The sequence below is a fragment of the Podarcis liolepis genome, assembly GCF_965112155.1.
Source record: "Podarcis liolepis genome assembly, chromosome: 4".
NCBI lineage: Eukaryota > Metazoa > Chordata > Lepidosauria > Squamata > Lacertidae > Podarcis > Podarcis liolepis.
The window spans coordinates 83,380,534-83,405,146 of NC_139558.1; the positions used below are offsets into that span (position 1 = coordinate 83,380,534).

The following is a 24,613-nucleotide window of genomic DNA, read 5'->3' on the forward strand; positions in this document are numbered from 1 at the left end:
CTTTAAGCAGATTCAGCATGTTCTCCATCATGTGCCGCTCTGCTTGGCTGTAGGAAGCCCCCTCAGACAATGTTTTCCTCAGTTTGCATTGGTCCATGCATAACCCAGAGTGGAGCTCCTTTCAGGTGAAAGATGCCTCCTCACCCCACAGATGATGCGACATGCAAGTTTGGTGTTTCACACTCAGGCATAAATGATGTGAGCAGTCCCTCTGTGCAATGGGATGGAGCAGCCAGTTTATTATGTTACATCATCATCATCATTTATTTATACCCTGCCCATCTGGCTGGGTTTCCCCAGCCACTCTGGGCGGTTCCCAACAGAATACTACAAACATGATAAAGCATCAAATATTAAAAACTTCCCTAAGCAGGGCTGCCTTCAGGGCTGCCCACCACACCTTTGACGCACCATATGTTGCTGAACTATGGTCCCCATCAGCCACAGCAAGCATGGCCAATGGGAAGGGATGATGTGAGCTGTAGTTTAACAATATCTGTAGGGCCAAAGGTTTCCCACACCTGTGTTACATCACCTGGCCTGCCCCAATTTTGCAATGTGTCCAAGCCATGAGATTAACAGTTATGCTACATTGAACAATTGTTCAATGGCAAAATAATCATCTCAGTCAACAAGTAAAACTGGGTAACCAAGTACACTCCCCTGCTTGTTCTCCAGAATGGAGACCAGTTGAAAATGCAATGCATTTTACAGCTGTTCTGAGGAAAACAATGCCAAGGGAGAGAGGGAGAGAGAGAGAGAGAAGGGTAAGCAGAGAAGCAGAAGGAAGAATAGAACAAAGATAAAGCTGTTTTGAAAAAAAGGGAAGAAAATAAGTGAAGGTGAAAAACAAGTGAAATAGCATCTTTAGATTCCAGGGAGAAAAATAGTATTTAGACTAGACACGAAGGTTTTCAAGAGATGAGATGAAAGAAAAGTACTGATTCTGGGGAATGAATGAAGGGGATCTGGGTGGAGTCCCCTGAGCAGGAGTATAAAAGGATTCATGGATTACATGACCCAAGTGGTAAAAGGATACAACCCATCTTTGGGTGCATCTTCTTCCCAGCACCTTCTATACTTCTGATGCTCGGTAATAATAAATTCAGTTATTAATATTAGGTCAATAAGAGAACTTGCCAATCAGAAGGTCGGCGATTCAAATCCCCGCGACGGGGTGAGCTCCTGTTGCTCAGTCCCAGTTCCTGCCAACCTACCAGTTCGAAAGCATGCCAGTGCAAGTAGATAAATAGGTTCGAAAACACATCAAAGTGCAAGTAGATAAATAGGTACCACTCCGGTGGGAAGGTAAACGGCATTTCTGTGCGCTGCTCTGGTTCGCCAGAAGCGGCTTAGTCATGCTGGCCACATGACCTGGAAGCTGTACGCCGGCTCCCTCAGCCAATGAAGCGAGATGAGCGCCGCAACCCCAGAGTCGTCCGCGACTGGACCTAATGGTCAGGGATCCCTTTACCTTTACCTTTAAGAGAACTGATGAAGTATGAACAAGGATTAAGTGACAGCTCATGCGTACAAAGTACCTCAGTGAACACACGTACCCTTTTCTCAATTGCCACAAAACTTGTAAACTGGGTCACAATGGAGTTCTTCAGACTGAGCTCAATGATTTGGGACTTCAACAGCTGCTTCTTCATCTAAATAGGTAAGACACAGGCAGATTGTTATTTCAAAATAACACAAAGAGCTCTAATCAAAGCAGGGGAAGTATAGGGCTGAAAACAGTGAAGAGATGCTTCTCCGAATGGTGAACCAAATAAGCATTGGCAAACCACTCCCACAATAATAAGGTCAGTATGGCTATATTGTGGCTGCTGAAAAGAAAAACTGGCTACAAAAGCTGTGAGGTTTTATATTTGAGGGCATCTGTCTTGCTCCACATACAATGACCCCATGTCCCCTCCCTGTCAGAAAGGGATTCCTTCCCTCCCCAAAGTGCAAATGAAAACAAAACCACATACTAATGCATTTATTCTTGCCCAGGGGCCGAAACAGGAGCAGGGATTTCAGGTCCTGGGCAGAGCAATCCTATAACCACATGGCACCGGGACCCCACATATTGTTGGAACTTCAGATATGCCCATCTGAATCCATAGTACTATACTACTTTGACACATCATGGCTACGGATGTAAAAAGGCAGCAATTTCCATTCCAGCCAGTATCCACTACAATCAGTGCTGTTTCTGTTCCACTGCAGTTCCGTTTCCGTCAAATACTACACTATTTGTCTTGCTATCCATTATTTAACGCAAGTTATGTAGGTTACAGAAAATACGCAACTATTTTTATCAACTTGCACAATAATCTTTTCAAAGTAAATCTTATATTCTTTAGAACTGATATTTTTGTAATGTGCAGGTTTGTGCAGGTTTAATCAATTACAGTGCAATTCTATACACGCCTCTTCAGAAATAAGCCACGCTGCGTTCAATGGGATACGTATAATGTATATGATTGCGGCCCTAACCTCCTACAATTCATCAAAAGTCGTATCTAAATGAGCAGCAGCTGCAACTAAAATGGCTGGCCAATAAATTGTTCCATGTTTTTCATTTTACTTTTTTTTTGGCAAGGTACCTCATGTTCTGTTTCATCTTCATCAAGAATCCCTTGTTCATAATCTCGAATGAAGGCTCTTGCTGCAAGTTTGTGCAGCATCTATACAGATTGGGGAGTGGGGAAGGAGGCGGGGCGGGGGGGGGGAGAGAGAACCAAGAATTAGTAGCAGTAACAAAATACAGTATGTATATACAAAAAAACAAGTTTTAAAAATAATTATTACAATTTAAGCAACATTTAGGCTCCAATCCCATATGCACTTACCAGATACTTAGACCCACTGACCTAAAAGGAAGTTATGAGTAGACATTTATAGGATTACTACGCCCAGTCACGATCAATACCATGATACGTTGGGAAGGGTTTTATTTTTTTAAAGAAAAAAACCTTTTCCTCCTGTGCCATGTTACTAACAAAAATTGCCCACAGGGATCAATTGCAGTTTCCCTCCCAGAGCAAATGTCAGCTTTTGGGGGAGGGGCACAATTTATCCAACATTTCAGAGGGGGGACCTGATTAGATGACTTTGATTGGACAAACACACCTGTTTCTGCCACCTGCAATAATAATATCTATCTATCTATCTATCTAGATAGGGACGCGGGTGGCGCTGTGGGTTAAACCACAGAGCCTAGGACTTGCCGATCAGAAGATTGGCGGTTCGAATCCCCATGACGGGATAAGCTCCCGTTGCTTAGTCCCTGTTCCTGCCAACCTAGCAGTTCAAAAGCACATCCGTGCGCTGCTCTGGGTTGCCAGAAGCGGCTTTGTCATGCTGGCCACATGACCCAGAAGCTGTACGCCGGCTCCCTCGGCCAATAAAGCGAGATGAGCGCCGCAACCCCACAGTCGGTCACGACTGGACCTTTACCTTTTTATCTCTCTAGATGGCAGGATAGGGGTGTGTGAGAAGGAAGGCGGGTTGCACAACAGCAGCAGCCATGCATGGGAGTGAGGAGGGATGAACACTGAGAGGGGGAAAGTGGTAGTTTAAAACAACAGCTTCTTAATCCCCTATTCTGACTTATTTTAGACCCTGATGTAGCTTATGAGAGAAGCATGCGCTCACCGTGCCCGTTGTCTTCTGCAGCTCAGTTGTGGACACCACAGTCTGCAGCTCTTTGTCGTCTATTAGTGCATTTAAAGTGGCCTGAAAGAAAGAAGAACAAGCAGAAATATTCCTTTTATTTTAATTAAATATGCTGAATATTCACTGTTAATGGTAACAGAATGTGCTGTGTTACTTTTTCGTGCGAGTACGGTGACATAAATACAGTGTGCAGCACAATTGTTTAGTGTCTCATAAAATGAATTACTCTTGTAGGTAGGTCTTAAGGACCACCTGACCCCTTATACCCCTCCCCTATCACTGAGCCCCATGGCTCCAAAAGCTGGGCATTCAGTGTTGCAGGTCCAGGACTATGCAACTCCCTCCTAGCCGAGATTAGACAGGCACCCTCAGGCACTAACACTTTCCTGTTCCCACAGGTGCTTTAAACTAATGTTTGGGTTTCTGCTTGGTTTTAGGATGGCCATTCATAGTTTTATTCTTCATACGGTTTGTTTTTAAGCACACCACTTAGAAATACTAATGATTCAGCGGCATATAGTGTGTGTTGGCATCCGTCTGCCTTGGGAGACAATGGAGGAGAGTGCCTTTGGAGGTGGAGCCAAACTGTTGGAAGGTTACAGAGCCTGCTATGGCTGTACAGACTGATAGGGGAGAAACATGTTTTGTTGCATCTGGGGAAGATGAAGGAGATGCCTTAAATAACTAAATAATACATGCTGCATATAGTATATAAATGGTGGCTGCTAAAATGGGCATATTTGTCCAGCTGTGAATTTAAGACTAAATGGTCTTACAGGGGGAAAGGGGAGTGTCCTTTTTAGGTGATAATGTATCATCTGCATTAGCATGTGGTGGATGGCCTCTTGCAAGAGTCTGTTGCAACTCTACAATTCTACAGTGGTGCCTCGCAAGACAAAATTACCGTATTTTTCGCCCCATAAGACGCACCGGCCCATAAGACGCACCTAGATTTTTGGGGGGGAAATAAAGGAAAAAAATTTTATTTCCCCCCCAGGTGCGCTGCGCTACACCAGGAGCTTGGGGCGTGCAGAGCTCAGCGTGCCCCAAGCTTCTGCGTGCAGGCAAGGTCTCCGCTAGCGTGGGAGAGCCGGGCGCCTCTCCCAGGGCTAGCGGACTCCTGCGCTAATCCAGAAGCTTGGGGCAAGCTGAGGTCAGCGCGCCCCAAGCTTCTGCGTGCCGGCAAGCAGTCCGCTAGCCCTGGGAGAGCCGCGGGGCTCTCCCAGGGCTAGCGGATCGCTGCGCTATACCAGGAGCTTGGGGCGTGCTGAGCTCAGTGCGCCCCAAGCTTCTAGGTGCGCGCAAGCAGTCCGCTGCCGCCCCAAGCCTGGCGCACCCGGCAGGAGGTCCCACCGGGTGCGCCAGGCTTGGGGCGGCAGCGGACTGCTTGCGCGCACCTAGAAGCTAGCAGTCTGCTGCCGCCCCAAGCCTGGCGCACCCGGTGGGACCTCCTGCGGGTGCGCCAGGCTTGGGGCGGCAGCGGACTGCTAGCTTCTAGGTGCGCGCAAGCAGTCCGCTGCCGCCCCAAGCCTCGCGCACCCCCTGCCGGGTGCGCCAGGCTTGGGGCGGCAGCGGACTGCTTGCGCGCACCTAGAAGCTAGCAGTCCGCTGCCGCCCCAAGCCTGGCGCACCCGGTGGGACCTCCTGCGGGTGCGCCAGGCTTGGGGTGGCAGCGGACTGCTAGCTTCTAGGTGCGCGCAAGCAGTCCGCTGCCGCCCCAAGCCTCGCGCACCCCCTGCCGGGTGCGCCAGGCTTGGGGCGGCAGCGGACTGCTTGCGCGCACCTAGAAGCTAGCAGTCCGCTGCCGCCCCAAGCCTGGCGCACCCGGTGGGACCTCCTGCCGGGTGCGCCAGGCTTGGGGCGGCAGCGGACTGCTAGCTTCTAGGTGCGCGCAAGCAGTCCGCTGCCGCCCCAAGCCTGGCGCACCCGGTGGGACCTCCTGCCGGGTGCGCCAGGCTTGGGGCGGCAGCGGACTGCTTGCGCGCACCTAGAAGCTAGAAGTCCGCTGCTGCCCCAAGCCTCGCGCACCCGGTGGGACCTCCTGCCGGGTGCGGGAGGCTTGCAGACACTCGCCCGAAGCAGGGGGAGCCCTCCCGAGGGCTCCCCGTGCTTCGGGCGACAGGCTGCCGCCCCAAGCCTCGCGCACCCGGTGGGACCTCCTGCCGAGGGCGCGAGGCTTGCAGGCATTCGCCCCATAAGACGCACCCCCGATTTCCTCTTCATTTTTGGAGAGGAAAAAGTGCGTCTTATGGGGCGAAAAATACGGTAATTCGTTCCGCGAGTTTTGTCGTCTTGCGATTTTCTTCGTCTTGCGAAGCACGGTGTCGGGAAAGTTTTGGAAAAGCTTCAAAAATACCAAAGTCTTTAAAAACCTCAAAAAAGGCTACCACACCGCGTTCTATGAGTTGCTCCTCGAAGTCAAGTCGCAATTGTATTAACGGTGTTAAGAAAAAGGAAACAAACTTGCAAGACGTTTCTGTCTTGCGAAGCAAGCCCATAGGGAAAATCGTCTTGCGAAGCAACTCAAAAAACCAAAAACCCTTTCGTCTAGCGAGTTTTTTGTCTTGCGAGGCATTCGTCTTGCGAGGTACCACTATACTCTAAAATATGGCCGGGCTGCTCAGCTGTGTTTGAGGTGCCTTCTGTTCGTGCCAAGTGGACAACTGCCCCAAAGTTGTGCCTTACAGCACAACTGCATTTGTCATGCTTACTACTGCTATAGTATTGTTTTGCCTGCTCCACAATTCTTAGCAAAGTCATTTTCACTTCAGCAGAAAGGGACTGTTCTGGATCTACCCTTCAGCTTGTTTGTCGTTCTTGCGTTTCTCCACTCTCACTTAAACTTTCCATTTGTGCCATTAGATGGGGAAAAAATTCCAAAGCACTTGCATGGAGCTAAAAGTATTTGGCAGTTGCTTGTACTACACAAGGTGGTGAGATTAGGTTGGCGACAAGCTTATTTACCTGAGTACAGTGAGAGATGAATCCATAGATCAGAAGTCGGTCGTGATTGAAGAGAGACTGTATCTGAGCAGGTGCATACATTAGCTCAGGTGCATCAAAATCAAACTGCTGCCATTTGATGGAAATGGCATTGCACCCCAAAGAAGACATTCTTGATGTCTGACTCTTCATCTGGATGCAGAGAAGGAAACAGAAATTTATTATTTGTTGCTTTCGTACAGGCTAAAAGGACACAAGAATTATACAGCTACACAGTTTTTTTGTACGACACTTCATCAGGCAGACAGGGGGCAGGGCTATGTTCACCTGAAATGCATGGCCTTTTGGCTTACCTGTGCCTGAACCCACCCCCAACCTCCCCAAAATAAAAACTCCTATTCATGAAGCTGCCATCTGTGCATGTCCACTCATCTGCATATGTGCTGCCTCAAACGTTCACACCATTCTTAAGTACAAAATGAACGCGGCTTTCGTTTCCTAGCCAGATTGAAGCTGGGCTGAGAAAGAATGCATTAAACAGCAGAATTTGTCAATAAACAACAGGCTTGTGGATTGTTTCTAATGTCACGTGAATGGGGATCCAAAAATTAGCAGTGGGAGTGCACTGGATGTGGAATATGTAGCAATGTGAAGATACTAGTCACTGGAATACAGATCCTGTTTCTCTGCGGGGTAGCAATCTTAGCAAACTTTCCCCGTATAAGCTGTCCTCTCAAAATAAAAAAGAAATGGACAGGGTACTTCTAGACTGGTTCACAGACAGCAGTGAATGTTGAAGCATTTGATATACCACAAACACAGAGACATTGGCCTCTTATCTGAGCATGAAGTGCCTCAACAAGATTTCATATATTTCCCACATAAGCCACAGGTTCCCTCATCTCAACATCGCAGTAAAACAAAAAAATGAAAGCCTCCCCCAAATATTCCCACAGAGCACCGGTGCCAGGCCCCAGAGGCCCTGGGTGCCATGGATCCCACAACGTTATAAGTGAGGGGGCCGGGAACATGCAAAGTTTGGGGCAGCCGCATGCAAACACACCCCAGTGCGCGAGCTACATCATCACGCCGCTCCAGCGTGCACCCACTACATCACTGCACCCAGCTAGGGATGCGTGATGACGTAGCACATGTGTGGCAGGGGCATGATGATGTAGTGCACACACCACATGGCATGCATGCCCTTCCCGGAAGGGCACACGGCCCTGGGCACCCGCAGTAATGGGGGGCAAAACAGCGCCACTGCCACAGAGGAAGCTTACAAAAGCAATCTCACAAAAGGAGCTGGCCCCTCTGTGACTACAGAAAAAAAGATATTAAAATATACTTGCCTTTCTCTCCCAGTTATATTTGGATTTTGCATCAAAGTATTCAAAGGCTCCAGCTCCATACTGGGCTAAAGATCTCAGCATGTGACGATTTGCTGCGGGGCTAATGCAAAGGTTTAAGTTAATGGCCAGTTTGAATGAGATGTGGAATTTAAAAGGGTGGGGAAACTGCAGGAAAATATCAACCTGAACAGACAACACTGAATATTTTGCTTAGTATATCCTGGACATTCGAAGCAACTAACTCCCTGCTTGCACGGGGTTGCGTTCTGGGTCATTGTGTGCATTGGCAGAGCAAGTGTAAACCTGCCCTGTACTGCCCCCTTCCAGGGCCAGAAACATTGTGCACATCAGCCATTGCACATGCCTTGGTCCCACCCAAAATGGTTGTTCCCTCTACTTCAATTGAACCACATATCTTAAATAATAAACCTTTGTCCTGCTTCTACTTGTAGCAGAAAGCTGGGCAAAGCTAGCCAAGAGATTTGGGAGGGCACATAGCTCAGTAGCTGAGGACATACTTTGCGTGTATAACGAACAAGTAAGAAGATCACAGGTTCAGTCAAGCTAAGCTACTGTTGCTGCTTCTGGCTCGTAGTGCTTTGTCACTGCTAGCTGTGCTCCATGCCCCCACTCCCTGCCTTGCTCTGAGAAGAAGAGTTTGGATTTGATATCCCACTTTATCACTCCCTTTAAGGAGTCTCAAAGTGGCTAACATTCTCCTTTCCCTTCCTCCTCCACAACAAACAGTCTGTGAGGTGAGTGGGGCTGAGAGACTTCAGAGAAGTATGACTAGCCCAAGCTGCATGTGGAGGAGCGGAGACGCGAACCCGGTTCACCAGATTATGAGTCTACAGCTCTTAACCACTACACCACACTGGCTCCCTCCGGAGAAATGGAGAGGTCCTTCCTCAGAAAGAAGCAAGTCTAGGAGGAGTGGCCTAGGAGGGAGCCAGCACCTCCATCACTCTTCCGGAGTAGTTGGACATCTTTTAAAATTATTAATGGAAATCCCTTTAAACCCAAGTTGTATTTAAAATACTCTAAGGCCTAAGATGCAAATTCACCCCCCCAGCCCCTGCCAATAGCCTCATTTTGCCTAATGAGTAGGTCATGAGTAGGTTATTTTGCCTAATGAGTAGGTCTGGCTCCACTCAAAAGGATATCAAGGAAAACAGATGGTTGGAATGAACAATACTGAGCTAGATAAACGAAGACTTTGACTTAGGATATGAAAGCTTCATATTTTAGCTTCTAGGGGTGGGGGTTCCAAATAGTGCACTTTCACGCCCTCAGGTACAACCTGGTTTCTCCCCACAAGTTTACACTGCCAAGTGCTGCGGTGACAAACCATATTATCAATTTGCTTACATTATTGTCCCTTTATCTTAACATTGATACAAAATGCAATTATGATCCCAGATAATTATCCTTTACAGAAGAGAGCTCAAGGACACACATTTTTTAAAATATGTGCAAACATTATAATTAAAAAAAACCAGATACCTGACTACTGGGCTGAGCGCTACTGATGCCCCAAGTCTGCCAACCAAAGCAAATGACTCACTCTACCATCCTAAAAGCCTAGCATATTAAATACACTTTGTAATTTTCCCAGAGCACAAAACAAAGTGTTCAGTCAATTTGGACCTACCCCACTCCGCATGTGAATATTCTAGTGTGGTGTGTATTTTTCTTCAAAATCTGCAAGGTCGTGCCTCCGTTCTGAATATGTCCATCAGATATAAGAAGAATGTTGCGCCTGCTTTTAGAAGGGTACAGCAAACTCAGGTAATGCAAAACCTTCCAGATATCGGAATTTCCCATTGAAGCTGTGGCAGACTAAGAAGGAGGAAGGTAACAAGAAAGGGTAATTTAAAAAAAAGGTATTTATTTTCTAGTTGCAAAATTGTACACATATAAATCATAAAACATGACATGACTAACGAAAAAATGGGGCACTAGGGGAGGGCAAAATACTAAACGTTTTATTTTACAGTACATAATAAGGAGGCGGTTATTGCAATATTGCAATATATGTATGTTGTGGGTATTTCTTGTCCATGAGATTATACACACACACACACACACACACAGTCATTTTAGACCCTTGTTTTTAACCAACTAGTGATCAGGTGTGGATAAGGGTGGTCAATTGCTCCACTCAAGTTTTACCCATCAAATAGGTTAACATTCTTTACCAGATATTGTGTGTGGCTGCAGTATTAGTTCAGGCTCCCATTTCACTTGTGGGAAACCACACTGTAATTTGGGTGCAAATAAATTTTCTCAGTGTTGAAAGACATGAGCACACTGTTATTCATTGAAGATACAATCAGATGAAGCTGCTTTGCACCATCATGCCACCTGTCTACTGAGACTTGTAGCAGCAGAGAAATAAGGGAACTTCATAACCCGGCTGAAGCCAAGCCGAGCTGGAATGGGTCAATATTGGGGTGAGAAACTGCCTGGGAACCCTGTGGATTTTTAAAAGCTTCATGTGCGTATTTTTTTTAATGTGCTTTTATTCAAGATAATCCATAAAAGGGTGATACTGAAATGTGGGGAATGAAGGAATATGAAGCTCACGGATAAGAGCCAACAACAGAGATCTTGTTACATGAGGGAAAACACTTTATTATAATATTTGGCAGACCACAAAAGACTTAAGTGCACAGATGGAATGAATGAAGGAAGGAAGGAAGGAATAAATAAATAAATAATTTATTATTCATACCCCACCCATCTGGCTGGGTTTCCTCAGCCACTCTGGGCAGCTCCTAACAAAATATTAAAAACATGCTAAAACATATGCACTTACTAGAATAAAGTTTTTCAGAGGTGCAAGATCTGCCATGTGGGGTTTAGGAGGGAAAGGAAATTCTTCAAAACCTGTACAGGAAAACCAGAACAACACAGAACTTTATTAATAAAGGAAGTTCTGTATTTTTACAGTGGAGCCCTATGCAAATCTATGCCAAAGTACGTCTCACTGGATTAAACGAAGCTTACTCCCAGGTTAAGCAGTGTATAGCAAAGAAATAGCACACTGGCAGAGAAATCCAACATCAACATCCCTTTTTGTCAGGCTGTGGGGGTGTGCACTGTGCAGAGGTGTCCTTCCTCTAAGCTCTGCTGGATGAGTTGGCTTCCTGCCAGGCACCGACCTTCTGCCAGCCGAAAATGCAAGGAGGCAGCTTGCTGGGCTATTTCTGCTGACGGGCCAGTGGAAAGCCCTGAGAAATTATCAGGAAAGGAAGAAAAGAGGGATGAGCTGCCCCAGGATTCCTGTCATTGGGTCTGATCTGGACCTGATCATTGTGCCGACCCTGAGCAGAGGGTGGGATTGCACCCTTAAGGTGCTAAATAAAACAATAAGCCTCCCGAGGGATGCCTCCTGATGAAAGATATAATACGCATTTTAGACAACAGCATCAATCAATTGCAAATGTCTGCATAAAGCCAACAGATCAGCCCTGAGCCTTAGGCTGTTCCAAAGATCACACACTGCATGGAGAGTGAAATATACAAAGAGAGAAACATGTCATAGTTCAAGAGCTCTTTTCTTACTTGTGCCGAATTTGATAACGCTTATATTTCTCGAAGTAAAAGTACACAACTCTAGAGCATAGAGGGCAATCTGCTTGGCTTGCTGGAATGTCGAACCTCCCATGGAATTGGAGCAATCGAGGCAGAGCACGGTCTCCCCGCTGGTGCTCAGAGGGTCAAGTGCCGATTCGAACTCCGGTTGAAACACAAGCATGCAGGCCTAAAAGGACGAAGATGGGCAACAGCGACGAAGCCTTAGTTCACCAGGGGTGTCAGGCAAATGTCCACAATGCCAAAACAAGAGAGAAAGGCACAGCCAGAAGTTGGAAAGGTCAGCAAACCTGTGTATTTGCTGGGATCCAGAAACTGGCAAAGGACCTGCCAGTCTTCTTTGAGTGCCACAAATACCATCATTTATTTTTTTTAAAAAAAGGAAACTAGCCAGATACATACAAGATGCTTCTTTAGTGGACCCAAGAGGGAGTACTGCGCTGCTACAGGTTAAGCACACCTGGGGGAGAAAGGCATAACTGGCTGTTGCGCCAAGCAGAGGGCTTGCACCAATGGTGGCTGCAACGCCAGGTGGGACCCTAAACAAGGATGGCCGCAGGGTCAGCCCCCGTGGGCTGGGCCGCAGCACGTGGGCCCCAACAGGGCTGTGGGTTTGAGCCCCATGCTGGGAAAAAGATTCCTGCATTGTAGGGGGGGTTGGACTAGATGACCCTCCTGGTCCCTTCCATCTCTACAATTCTATGATCTGCCTGGCTGCGCAGGGCCTGGTCTTTGTTTATAACATGCCGGGTTAGAAGCAGGCATGGAGAGGAAATCTAAGCCTCCCTACCCCCCTTAAAACTATTGTGGTCTTGAGAAAAAGTCCTTTTCTAAAGCTGGTCTTTACATTGAGAGAAAATTCCCAACTGGGCCCTGTTAATTATCAGCTCCCCTCTTTTGCTAATGCTGCTTGCTTTTAAAGGAAATCGGCACATTAAATGAAAACTTAACATCACGTCTAGTTTGTTCTATAAGAACAGACGCTGATCTCTTTAATGCTGCTCAAACGTTTGTTTTTAGTTATTATTTTCACACCTGCTGCATTTTTATTGTTTTCTTTCAATGTACTATAAGTAAACTGCCCCTGGAAGAGTCATTCAAACATGCAATAGAAAATATCTTAAAGAAAGAATAAAATAGGAGTTACCTCAGTCTCATTGCCCGGGTGCTTTTCTACCCACATTCTGGGCAAATGAACATCACCGATAAGGATTTCCATTGCAAAGCCACTGGTGTCCAAGAAACTGTTGTCAACAGTCCGAACCACAGCTTTACAGTCAGTTTTCTGAAAGTGGGAAGGGAGAGGAGAGAGAAGGGGGGTGGGACTCTGTTGCTGCAAAAAGGCCTGAATAATTTGCATCCTAATCTTTTGAGAGGTCCCCTCCCAATTTAGCTCCCCCACAAAAAAATATGATGTACAGTGGTACCTTGGTTTACAACCATAATCCGTTCCAAAGATCCGTTTGTAAACCAAAGCAGGTTGTAACCCAAGGTGCACTGTGGCGATCACATCCCCAGACGTTTAATGGTCTATTGATCCCTGTGCCACCACTGTGCTCGCTTCCCCGCTGCCACCAACCAGTTACTCTCTGGTAAAACACTGAGTTCAGTCGGTTGTTAAAAGTGAACCAAAAAACAAGTTTATTTTACAAACAATAACAAGTTTATGGTTTTTCAGATAATATTCCTGTCAGTATCTTAACTTTAGTTTCTTTACCGGCCTATACCTTCCTAATACCTTCTGATTGATTATCTCAACTGTTTGACTGACTCCTCTTAACAATTTTTCTCACTATCTCACACCAGAATAGCCCAACCCTGAGACTTATCTTCCCTCTCTAGTCTAACTCCAGACTGTCTTCTCAACCACTCTAACTCTAACTCCTCTCTGTGCTTAAACCTTATACACAGTTAACTCTGCCCCTTGGGTTCCCATTGGTTAGTCATGTTATGTAGTGTAGTTTCACCCTGGGCCAACAGGGGGATACTGTATATAGTTTTCACTCAGGTCTGTAGATAGTTTTCACTCAGGTCCGCGGCAGTTATTTTAGGCGGGAACTCTGGGCTGTGGTGGTTACAATGTTGACAGCCGGCTGCCTATAAATACAGGCCGGCTGAGCTGTTCTCAGTCAGTTCTATTCCAGCTTACCACAATAAAGAGCTACTTGAAGAAATCGCTGTGCCGGCTGCTATGTCAACCCACAACTTAACACTGGCGACGAAGGTGGGATGGATGGACATCAGAGCACAGCCAGATGCGGCCAGCCTCTGAACTGAGCCGAATCACTGAGCTGAATCACAGAGCGAAATCACTGAGCGAAATCACTGGGCAGAACCAATTCAGAGCTGACTGTTCTGGCTAGAGCACTGTGTTCCATCCATCGCCCTTCACGCCGGCATCGGAATCATGGCTTCACTTGTGCCTCTACCGCCGTTTGCGCCAGCCTCTGAATCATGGGACTCCTACCTCGCTCGGTTTGACTGCTACCTCCAAGCCAACGAGCTGACAGCAGTATCAAAGGATCGGAAGCGGGGCCTATTCCTCAGCCTCTGTGGGCCTGAGGTGTTTGAGACGGCCCGAGCGTTGGTTGCGCCTGAAGCAGTCCAGGCAACACCATGGGACACGATCCAAGAGAAGCTCCGCAACCACTACGCACCAAAGCCGTCCAAGATTGCTGCCCGCCATGCGTTCTACCACCGGAACCAGGCAGAGGGGGAGTCAATCAACAACTACACCACCGCCCTGCGACAGGCTGCAATGCACTGTGAGTTCCGAGACTTAGACGATGCCCTGATGGATCGAATCGTCTGCGGGGTCCGGGACATCCATCTGCAACGGCGCCTCCTAGCCAAGCCAGACCTCACGCTACAGAAAGCCATTGAGGAGGCTGTGGCCTCAGAAGCTGCTGAACGCTCCGCCCAGGAGATCCGCAAGTCCAGCAGCCCGCGTCTTGCTAGGGAGCCAGTTCCGGTGCATCATGAAGAGGCCAGCAGTGAGGAGGCATCCTCCAGTGAAGACGATGACGTGCACCAGACAAAGCGGGAGCGCAGGAAGTTCCAACAGAAGTCCAAGGGCCAACCGGAATGTGCTGGCTGTGGAGGCAACCATTCCCGTGACAAGTGTCGATTCAGAGACGCCATCTGTAGGAAGTGTTCCAGAAGGGGCCACATCGCTAAGGTCTGCCGATCGGCTCCGTCTGACACCCCCCCTTCATCGACTCGCAAGTCCAAGTCTTCACTCCAGTCTGCCAAGGAAAGTTGTTTCGCTCTCACCAACTGCCGCTGCCCATCTGGAACCACGATTGGCCAAACCGACTCGACTACGCGACACAAGCTGAACGTCACGGTGCTCATTGAAGGAGCTCCATGTGACATGGAGATCGACACCGGGTCTGCCCTGTCCATCGTGTCATGGAGCACCATCAAAAGACTGGTACCCAGAGTGTCCAAAAGGCAACTCGACTCTCACCGCGTACACCTGAGAGACTACCAGGGAAACGACATTCCCGTGGTAGGCGTTGGCCGGTTCCGGATCGCCTTCAAGGATTTTTCGGGCCTGCTCCGGTTGGTGGTGGTCGAAGGTCAGCGGCCAAGCCTCCTAGGGCTAGACTGGTTTGATGCCCTCGGCCTGGAAGTCACCGGCATCAACTGCATCTCTAACACAGAGACTGAGGGTCTGGTCAAAGACTTTGCCGAGGTTTTTGACGGCACCTTGGGCCAATATACAGGTACGCCCATCTCCTTTAGCCTTGATCCACAAGTCGCCCCCATCAAGCTAAAGCCACGCCGGGTTCCCTTTGCTCTCAAGGCTAAGGTGGACGAACAACTGGACAAACTGATCGCCCAAGGAGTTTTGGAGCCGGTTGACCACGCAAAGTGGGAAACCCCCATCGTCACGCCTGTCAAGCCGGATGGGTCGGTGAGAATCTGCGCTGACTACAAGTGCACGATCAACAGGGCACTTCAGCAGCATGCTTATCCGGTTCCTGTTGTCCAACACCTGCTGCATTCCCTGGGTGAGGGTAAGGTCTTCGCTAAGCTGGACCTTGCCCAAGCCTATCAACAACTGCCAGTCGATGATGCCACTGCTGAAGCCCAGACGATCGTCACCCACCGGGGGGCATTCCGTTGCCGCCGGTTGCAGTTCGGGGTGAGTGTGGCTCCTGGCATCTTCCAAAGCCTTATGGAGCGTCTCCTGCAAGGGCTTCCGGGCGTGGTACCATATTTTGATGACGTCTTGGTGTCTGCAGACTCACACCAGCAGCTGTTCGAGCGCCTCCGTGCCGTGCGGCTGCTATGTCAACCCACAACTTAACAAGTCATTTTACAATTAGTTAACACTTTCCCTATGAACCCAGTATGATGTCACACACATAGGAGGGCAAACGCCACACGCACTTTCGCCAATGGGGCCTCTAAAATTTTTTTGTTCATAATCCAAAAAAATGGGTTGTAATCCAAAAAAAGGTTGCAAACCGGGACATGAACTTCTGGGTTTGACATGTTTGTAATCCAAAACATATGCAGACCAAGAAATATGCAAACCAAGGTACCACTGTACTTGTGATGTTTGAGAGTGTGGGGTGGCAGGGGTTGTCTTATTCATGATTCCTTTGTAAAGCACCTTACAGCTGTACATCTAGAAAGGCACGGTATAATTATCTATCTGCCTCTCTCTATCTCTCTATCCACATTTCCATGTTACAAGCTTGACTTCTGCACAAATATAGATAGTTCCTTTTAAAACAGGAGGTGCAATTCGGTTCACTTATTTCCCCCGCCCCAATTACGAACTGACCTGCCCTGAAAAACAGATGTACCAGGGAGATTTGCTTACCTTTATTTCAAGCTGATGTGTCCAGCTGCTAATGTTTTTAATTTCAAAGGGCATTTCAACTGACATTTCCAAAGAGAATCCACTGAGATAGAGAAACCATATGTTATATGTTATAGGTCAGGATTGGTGTGTGATACATACACACACAAACAGCTCCCCCCAATAAGGAACAACATAGCATGTTTTCTTTCATATTCACTAGATTTCACTGTAATCAAAGTGCTAATTAATCAAACTTCCACCTAGCAGAAAAACAGCTTTGTAGATGATACATAAAATATGCTATTTCACTATGACTTGGATCCTAAGGTATATTAATGGAAGGTAAAGGACGTTTATGGAAGGTAAGATTCCTGTCCACTCCTCCTCACTGCAAATCTCCAGGAAAACCATCTTTAGAGGGTCCGGGACCCTTCTGCACAGCAGGGGATAGGGCAATGGAGGCAGCTAGGAGAGGAGGGGGAATAACACCAAATGAGGGTCCAAGCCTAAAATAAGCTCTGCCACAGTGGGGAGCAGAAACAGGCAGTCCATTTCGGACTGTCGCCCTTCAGCTTGCAGAGGGAGGCAGGGTCAGAAGGCATAGCTAACATACTTGTCCCCAAAGCTCCTCCTCACACGTTATATTCCCTGACTGAAGAGGTCTTTTTACCCCATTTAAAGTATGGTTACCAGACGTCCCCATTTCCCAGGGACAGTCCCCAGATTTACAAATCTGTCCCCGGACAAAATCCGTCCCTGGACAAAATCCATCCCTGGAATGTCCCCAGATTTCACTTAATGTCCCCGGATTTATATTTTAAGTGATGTAGATTTATTAGTAGGGAATGAATGTTGCGTGATTGGTTCAACGGCACAAGACACATCATATGGGGACTTCCGGTGAGGCAAAATGGCGGGTGCCACAGCACCGAGCAGCTCCTGAAGCCAGCCAGAGCCAACTGTGCTACCAGGCTGGCTCCGGGCTGCTGAGACTGCCACTGCTGCTGCCGCCGCCAAGGGGATGTCAACTGGGGGAACCACTGACCCTCCCCCCATGATCCAAATCGAGCCGGAAGTGAGAGCGCCCAGCCACTCAGCCAACTGCCCAGTGGCGCTCCGGGGCAAGGAAAACCCCAGAGCCGATGCAGAGAGAAGGAGGAGAGGAGAAGAAGGAAGAGAGAGAAAGAGGAAGGAGAAAAAAGAGGGGAGCCCTGACCTTGCCGCGCCGCTGCTGCTGCTGCCGCCGCTGAGGAGGAGAGGCAGGAGAGCACTGGGAGGGCAAGAACATGTGGCCAAGCCCAGACCCAACCTGAGCCTACTCCACGGCAGCTAGTGCTCCAAGAGAGCAGGCCGGGGCCCAGAGGAAGGCCGAGTGACAGAGGAAACCACAGAAGAGAAGATATTACTTCTTGCTTTAAATTTTTTTTAAAAAAATAATTTAATAACTTTTTTTCTCTTTTCAAAAAAAAAAGTGTCCCCGCATTCCTTGGGAAAAATCTGGTAACCTTAATTTAAAGATAAATTGATGAAATTGCTTAGAAAGCACAGAACATCTGTTTTTTCATGGCTATAAAAACCATAGAATTGTAGAGTTGGAAAAGACCTCAAGGGTCATCTAGTCCAACCCCCTGCAATGCACAAATCTCAACTAGAGCATCCGTGACAGATGGCCACCCAACCTCTGCTTTAAAACTTTCAAGGAAGGAGTGCCCCCAGCCTCCCGAGGGAAGCCGTCCCACTGTTGAATAGCTCTTACTGTCAGAAAGTGATGAATAAATGCAAGTGAGGAAAAACAAATGCTTCAATCTGCAATATTGTTTTTTAAAGAAAAAAACCCATGCATTTATTTAAAATACAGACACATCTTTTAAAGGACACATTACAATTTTAGCCTACTTACCCTGGTTTGGTTCCAACTTGCCTAATGGAAACTTTCCTTACTGAGTCCTAGTTAACAAACAAAAACAATGAGGTCTGTATGGGTGCAATCAGGCCTTTTTCCGGCTGAAACCCACCATTAGGTGGGTGCCATAGCCATTATATAAGGGTGGCGTTCATGGAAAGTTACAGCACCTCTCTTTCCAGAAAAACAGCACTGGGTGCAATTAAATATGAAATGGTGGAGAACGGCAACAATTGTGTTTGCACCATTATAATGAAGGATTTCCTTCCTTCTGATGGAAAGAGGTCCTCACCTGTGTGTTCTCATTCAGCGCTTTGTCTTGTTGCCAAGGCGCCACAGCAGCCGGCAAGTGGAAGGCAAGGCATTCGTTCTCATAACTGAGCTCCGTGATGTAGGTGATTTTGATGAGGACTTTGGTTGAAGGAGGCAGGTTTCCCACAGAAACAGTGAAGATATCCTACAAAAGGATATTTGAAATGTCCACAGAAGCAAATTGCCATTTACAAAACAATGACATTGCCTGCTTTCTTTTATAGCATACTGAAAACGTCCCAGAGGTGACTAGTCTGTGGCCCTGGAGGTGTTGCTGGGACCCCAGCAACTGGGGAGAGAGAGTCTCCCTCATGTCACATGGAAGAGGGAAAGGTAGTGTGGTTGGCAATAACCACAAATAATTGCTGGCTAGAAGGGCTCGACCACACTTCCGCTTGTTCCATGTCTAGAAAGCATGGGACTGAGTGGTTTTCCCCTTGCTCTGCTCCTTTTCCAATCTGGAGAAACCCCAAATTGCTCTTCAACTAGGCCTTTGGCTGATCAAGATCCAATCCCCTTTCACATGTGTTGTGAGAGGGGAGATCCTTGGTTCATTTTTGTTCTCATTGTTATGATGTATTTTGTATTTTTTTATACATGTTGTATTCTTATGTCGTGAGCTGTCCTGCTATCTATGAATGAAGGGCGGTATACAAATTTTTAATAATAATAACAACAATAAGAAGAAGAATAAGTTTTCCCTGGGGGAAAGCAGAGGTGGAAGAGAAGGTGCGGCTAATAATAAATAATAATAAACTTTTATTTGTATCCAGCCCTCCCCGGCTGAAACCGGGCTCAGGGAGGCTAACATCAAATATATAACATTGGTATAAAATCAAACAATAATTAAATTACATCCTAAAATCAAGTCAGGATCAAATAATAAACTAAGCCCTAAGTGGAGAAAAAAAAACAGAGTTTGCTACGGTGGCCGTCTCCTCCACCTTCACCTGCTGATTGACATTTTTCATATGCAGGGTACAGCTTTCAAGCCAGAGCACCTTGCTTGGTTTCATCAGTAAAACAAACGAAGGCCAGTGTATGCTGATCTCTTATAAAGGCATAAGTATTTTTTGTTACTACACCTACCGGTGCATCTTGATCCATCAAGTAAGCTCCATGTCCTTGACTGATGGCTTCTCTGTATTCTCTGTGTGCCTTCTCCTTTTCCTTAACCTGTTGAAATTATATAATAAATCATCCTGATTTTTTAAAAAATAGGTTCTTTCGAAATGTCACATTTACTGCAGTCCCACCGCCGTATATCTTGTCTCCTCCTCCCGTCCCTGAATAATCTTACCTTTCCTATTATATGCTTCCCTTTAATGAAAGCCTCAAATCCACATACAGCGGCTGTGTCGTCCAAAGGAAATACATATTTTGCTTCAATGGGGCTGTCTGATTGATTTTCATAGACCTGGAACACCACAACCTGAAAGAAATACATGAATGTATTGCGGATAGATATGAGGTAAACACTAGGCCATGGATCCCAATAAAAACATTTTTTATGGAAGCACTTTCCTTCCCAAGATTAACATTTTAAATAACACCCTCTGGGAAATGTTTCATGTACTTCTTCTTCTTCGGCGATCACTCGTAGCCGAGTAAGATTGTCTTCCATGAACATGGTCTTAACAGTGAGTCCCTAAGTAACTATAGAGGCCAATTCTGGATCCACATGTCCTTCCACAGTGAGAACATAGGTTTCCGGGTGGGAGTTGATCATGGTGAGGGTTTGTCAAACGTGCCTTCCTCTTAGCACATTTCTCCCTTTCGTCCCGAGTTCAAGCAACTTCAAAGTCCATGACACCTTTGGTAAAGACTGTTCTCCAACCAGAGTGCTCACAGACCAGTGTTTCCCAATTGTCAGTGTTTATATTACATTTTTAAAGATTTACCTTGAGAGAATCTTTAAATTTGTTTTGTTGACCACCAGAATTACACTTTCCATTTTTAAGTTCAGAATAGTTACTTTGGAGGATGATAATCAGGCATCCAAACAACATGACCAGTCAAATGAAGTTGATGTTGAAGAAACATTGCTTTGATACTGGTGATCTTTGCTTCTTCCAGTACACTGGCATTAGTTCACCTGTCTTCCCAAGTGATATGTTAATTTTTTTTGAGACACCATTGATGGAATCTTTCAAGGAGTTGGAGATGGCGTTTATAAGTGGTCCACGTTTCAGAAGCATACAGTAAGGTTGGTAGTACAATAGATTGTAAACAAGCATTTTGGTTTCCCTGCAAATGTCCTGGTCCTCAAACACTCTGTGCTTCAATCAGAAGAACGCTGCACTCGCAGAGTTCAGGCAGTGCTGGATTTCAGCATCAATGTCAGCCCTTGGGGAAAGATAACTGCCCAGGTAGAAGTGATTGACACTTTCCACTTTTCTGAGTTCCAGGTATGCAGCACATACCCAGGTTTGGTTCCCTTTAGGAGGAGGTCATTGGGAGATTATTGATGTTTTGCAATACAGTATTTGTATTTATTTACAAATATACAAGTTGAGCAGACATAGAGGCAACACTTAAAACACTCCAACAGCAATCAAAGTCCACTGGGAAATATTTAATACCCAAAGAGCTCAAACGTGGTTCTGCTGTCTTTCTCAGCCTTTCTACAAACTCAAAATGTTGTCTGCTTCCTTTGCTGATATAAAAAGTAAAAAGGTAAAGGACCCCTGGACGGTTAAGTCCAGTCAAATTTGACTATGGGGTATGGTACTCATCTCACTATTCAGGCCAAGGGAGCCGGCATTTGTCCGCAGACAGCTTTCTGGGTCATGTGGCCAACATGACTAAACTGCTTCTGGTGCAATAGAACTCCGTGATGGAAGCCAGAGTGCACAGAAACACCGTTTAAATGTGCTTTGAAGAACATTCAAGATACATTATTTCCCCCAAATAATTCTGGGCACTGTAGTTCACCCCTCATAGAGTTACAGTTCCCAGCAACCCTTAATGAACTACAGTACCCAGAATTCTTTGAGGGAAAGAATGTGCTTCAAATGTGCTTTAAAGGTATAGTGTGTACACAGCCTTAATGGCAGCATCCTAGTCAGTATTGAGGGTTTCATTATTTCTTTGACATCCAGAAGGCCCACTACTTATTGATTCCCACCAGATTTTTAGTTGCTTCAGCACCTTAGGTATGGTGTGTAGGAAGAGACACATAAACAAAGAAACAAATAAATGTATTTGTGTTGCCCCTACCGTCCCCTGAAAAAAATCAAAGTTTTAATTAAAAATTTGAGAGTCTGCTAATATAACACACTTAACTCACTGAATATTTAAAAGCAACATTAATCACGGCTAGGATTTGTATACAGATTTGTTTTACACTTTTAAAAATAAATAAATAAATAAACATAAAATAAAATCCCACAAGGAAATATTTAACATCCCTAGAAAAGAAATATGAATGCCTTGGCATTACCTCTGCTACGAAGTCTACTATTCGTCCCTTGATATGAAGACCTTTGAGAGGAATTGGGTTTCCAGATCTGTCCAGAAGACCAGCAGTCACATTATTCAGCAGATTTTTACTTGGCATTTGATAATCTAAAGAAATATTAAGAGGCAGGGTGGGGTGGGGGAGAGAGATGATTTATTGAAGGCAACCCCCCTTTATTGTAAAGGTTCAGAGTAATTTTCAGCATTAAAAGTGTAAAAAAAACGAAAACAAATAACTCTCTGTAAGCAACTATCTTGCCTGGCCTTGATGGCAAATGTTAGTTCTGCTACTTAAAAGCAAAGAAAGAAGTAACAGAGAAACTAAATATGCTCATATGCACCTGTATTCATGTAATAAAAATGGAGAAAGAGAATAAAAGCATTAACAATTCCTGCTAGATCAGACCAAAAGCCCATGGGATAAGCAATCCTATGGCTTGGGTGTTTACACAAAAACTTTTGTGTCTGGATTTTCACTTTTTGAAATATGGAACAGAGAAAAGAAAAGTAGAGCATAGGTATGATCTGTATGGGAATAAAAGATGTGATCTTATGAAGGGAAGAGGAGTCACCTTGGCCTCCTCATTCTTTCATGGGTTTTCCTTGGCATAATCTTTATAGCTCCACACCAAGGAAATGGGTTAGGCTTCAATTTCAAACTCCACTTGCAGAATACACCAAAGAAACAGACAATTTTAGGTAAGAATTTCTCACCTTCGGGCTGTGGCTGATGCTCTAGGGAAGGCGGCACATCCTGAATCTCGGGATGGAACTCCTTCACTTTGTCACCGGCGAGGGAAAACTTAACCACGTATTTTATTTTGACCTGACTAGCTCTGTACACCACAAATTCGTCATCCTTATGAAAACAAAAGAAAACAAGAAGTAAACGTTAAGAGCTTTACAAGAGCAACTGATGCATTAGTGAGCGAAGCCGATACGTCGCCTCCTCACTTAGGAAGCTTTTGAAAGCAGGCAGCGGCAAAAGGTCAATTTAGCTAGAGAAAGTTCCACAGCAGCCACTTACAAGTCACTGAGGAACATACAAAAAAGGCAACAGACTTAGGTGGTAAGATGGATCGTGGAGAGGTATGTACAAGACACAGAGCTGAGGCCTAGGGTTGTATCCAACTGCATTCTACTCAAAATCTAAAATTAATGGCTCTCAGATGGTTGTGTCTATTTATTTCCCTCTGAGTAGGGATTACATCAAATACGACCCCTTGGGCTGGAGGGTTTATGTCAGGGATGTTTAGAAACTGGTGTGCTTTAGTTGTGATTTTGATTTTCCTCTTCCCTCCCAGTCCCTCTTCCCTTTTGTGTTGTGTTTTTCCCCCCTCTTTTTCTTTTAGATAGTTGGTACACACTGTCTCGTTTTGATTGCATGTAAGAAGAAGAAGAAGAAGAGTTTGGATTTGATATCCCGCCTTTCACTCCCCTTCAGGTGTCTCAAAGCGGCTAACAATCTCCTTTCCCTTCCTCCCCCACAACAAACACTCTGTGAGGTGAGTGGGGCTGAGAGACTTCAAAGAAGTGTGACTGGCCCAAGGTCACCCAGCAGCTGCATGTGGAGGAGCGGAGACACGAACCAGGTTACCCAGATTACGTGACTACCGCTCTTAACCACTACACCACACTGGCTCTCGGGGTAAGCTGCTCAGGGAGCCTTTTTGGCTGAAGAGCAGGGCACAAGTGCTCTAAATCAATAAACAATAAATATTTTCAGAGGCATAGCTTATCAAGGCATATTATGCCTTTAAAAGACAACAGTGGGCAACACCACAACATAGCTCGAACCGGTACCTTGAAGTCTCTTCCCTTTCTCAGTTTCCCCTTTTTCCTGGCAAGTCCATGCACGCTGTCATAGCCTGCCGGTGCTGCGGTTAATGAACTGTCCATGTGACCTGTTTCAAAACACTTTCCAAGGGCTACATCGCAAATCAGCAGTAACCGGGTTCCATCTGTTCTGTTTGGCCAAGAGTAGTTGATGCATGCACTGTTAAACAAAGAAGAAGAAGCTGGTTGGTTATACTCGGACAAATATTTTAAGTACTTGCTTGAGTTTAACCAACAGAAAAAGGCATGTGGGGTTTGTGGCTCTTGCCACTTCAGCCCAAAAATGCACACATACCAAGCATTTAAAGCACATAACTTTCACCAAATAATCCTGGGAACCCAGCACTTTTGACGAACTACAGTCCCCAGGATTCTTTGTGGAAGACACATGCTTTAAGTGTATGATGTGTATGTAGCCTATGTGTAATGTGTATGGGTTGCTCGTGCGTAAGTTGCCGCCTCTCCAGGCTTTGTTGCCTTGCTAAACCTTTCAGTCTGGACAGCCCTTCACTTCGTGGCTGCCTCAGTTGCTAGCAGAATCCGTCAGTGGGCGTTTCTTAAATCTTTTCCAACATAAAAGTTGTTTGACACCCAGTCTCCTCCTACTCTCTCTGCGCGGAAGTCTTCTGCGCAGGGAGGGCGTGGGTAGCGGAGGACCCGTGCTCTCCCCGCTGGTGTCCGGTGAAGAGTCCTGGAGCCCTCTCGCCGATTCCCCCATCAGCC

At 46.2% G+C, this 24,613-nt stretch overlaps 1 protein-coding gene across 6 annotated transcripts in view; it reads right to left on the bottom strand.

Moving 5' to 3' along the window:
* Window positions 1-24,613, bottom strand: part of PARP4 (poly(ADP-ribose) polymerase family member 4) — a 71,947-nt gene that overhangs the window by 13,502 nt on the left and 33,832 nt on the right. For all 6 annotated transcript variants that reach the window (XM_083499164.1, XM_083499162.1, XM_083499163.1 and 3 more), the window contains exons 13-29: window positions 23,858-24,050; window positions 22,769-22,913; window positions 22,038-22,162; window positions 19,896-20,027; window positions 19,685-19,771; window positions 18,576-18,740; window positions 18,281-18,327; window positions 16,399-16,480; window positions 12,709-12,846; window positions 11,532-11,730; window positions 10,783-10,853; window positions 9,616-9,803; window positions 7,965-8,064; window positions 6,634-6,804; window positions 3,649-3,729; window positions 2,598-2,678; window positions 1,560-1,655 (exon numbers count right to left, since the gene is read on the bottom strand). In XM_083499164.1, the coding sequence (XP_083355290.1) occupies window positions 1,560-1,655; window positions 2,598-2,678; window positions 3,649-3,729; window positions 6,634-6,804; window positions 7,965-8,064; window positions 9,616-9,803; window positions 10,783-10,853; window positions 11,532-11,730; window positions 12,709-12,846; window positions 16,399-16,480; window positions 18,281-18,327; window positions 18,576-18,740; window positions 19,685-19,771; window positions 19,896-20,027; window positions 22,038-22,162; window positions 22,769-22,913; window positions 23,858-24,050 (2,101 nt within the window). The remainder of the gene's footprint in view (window positions 1-1,559; window positions 1,656-2,597; window positions 2,679-3,648; window positions 3,730-6,633; window positions 6,805-7,964; window positions 8,065-9,615; window positions 9,804-10,782; window positions 10,854-11,531; window positions 11,731-12,708; window positions 12,847-16,398; window positions 16,481-18,280; window positions 18,328-18,575; window positions 18,741-19,684; window positions 19,772-19,895; window positions 20,028-22,037; window positions 22,163-22,768; window positions 22,914-23,857; window positions 24,051-24,613) is intronic.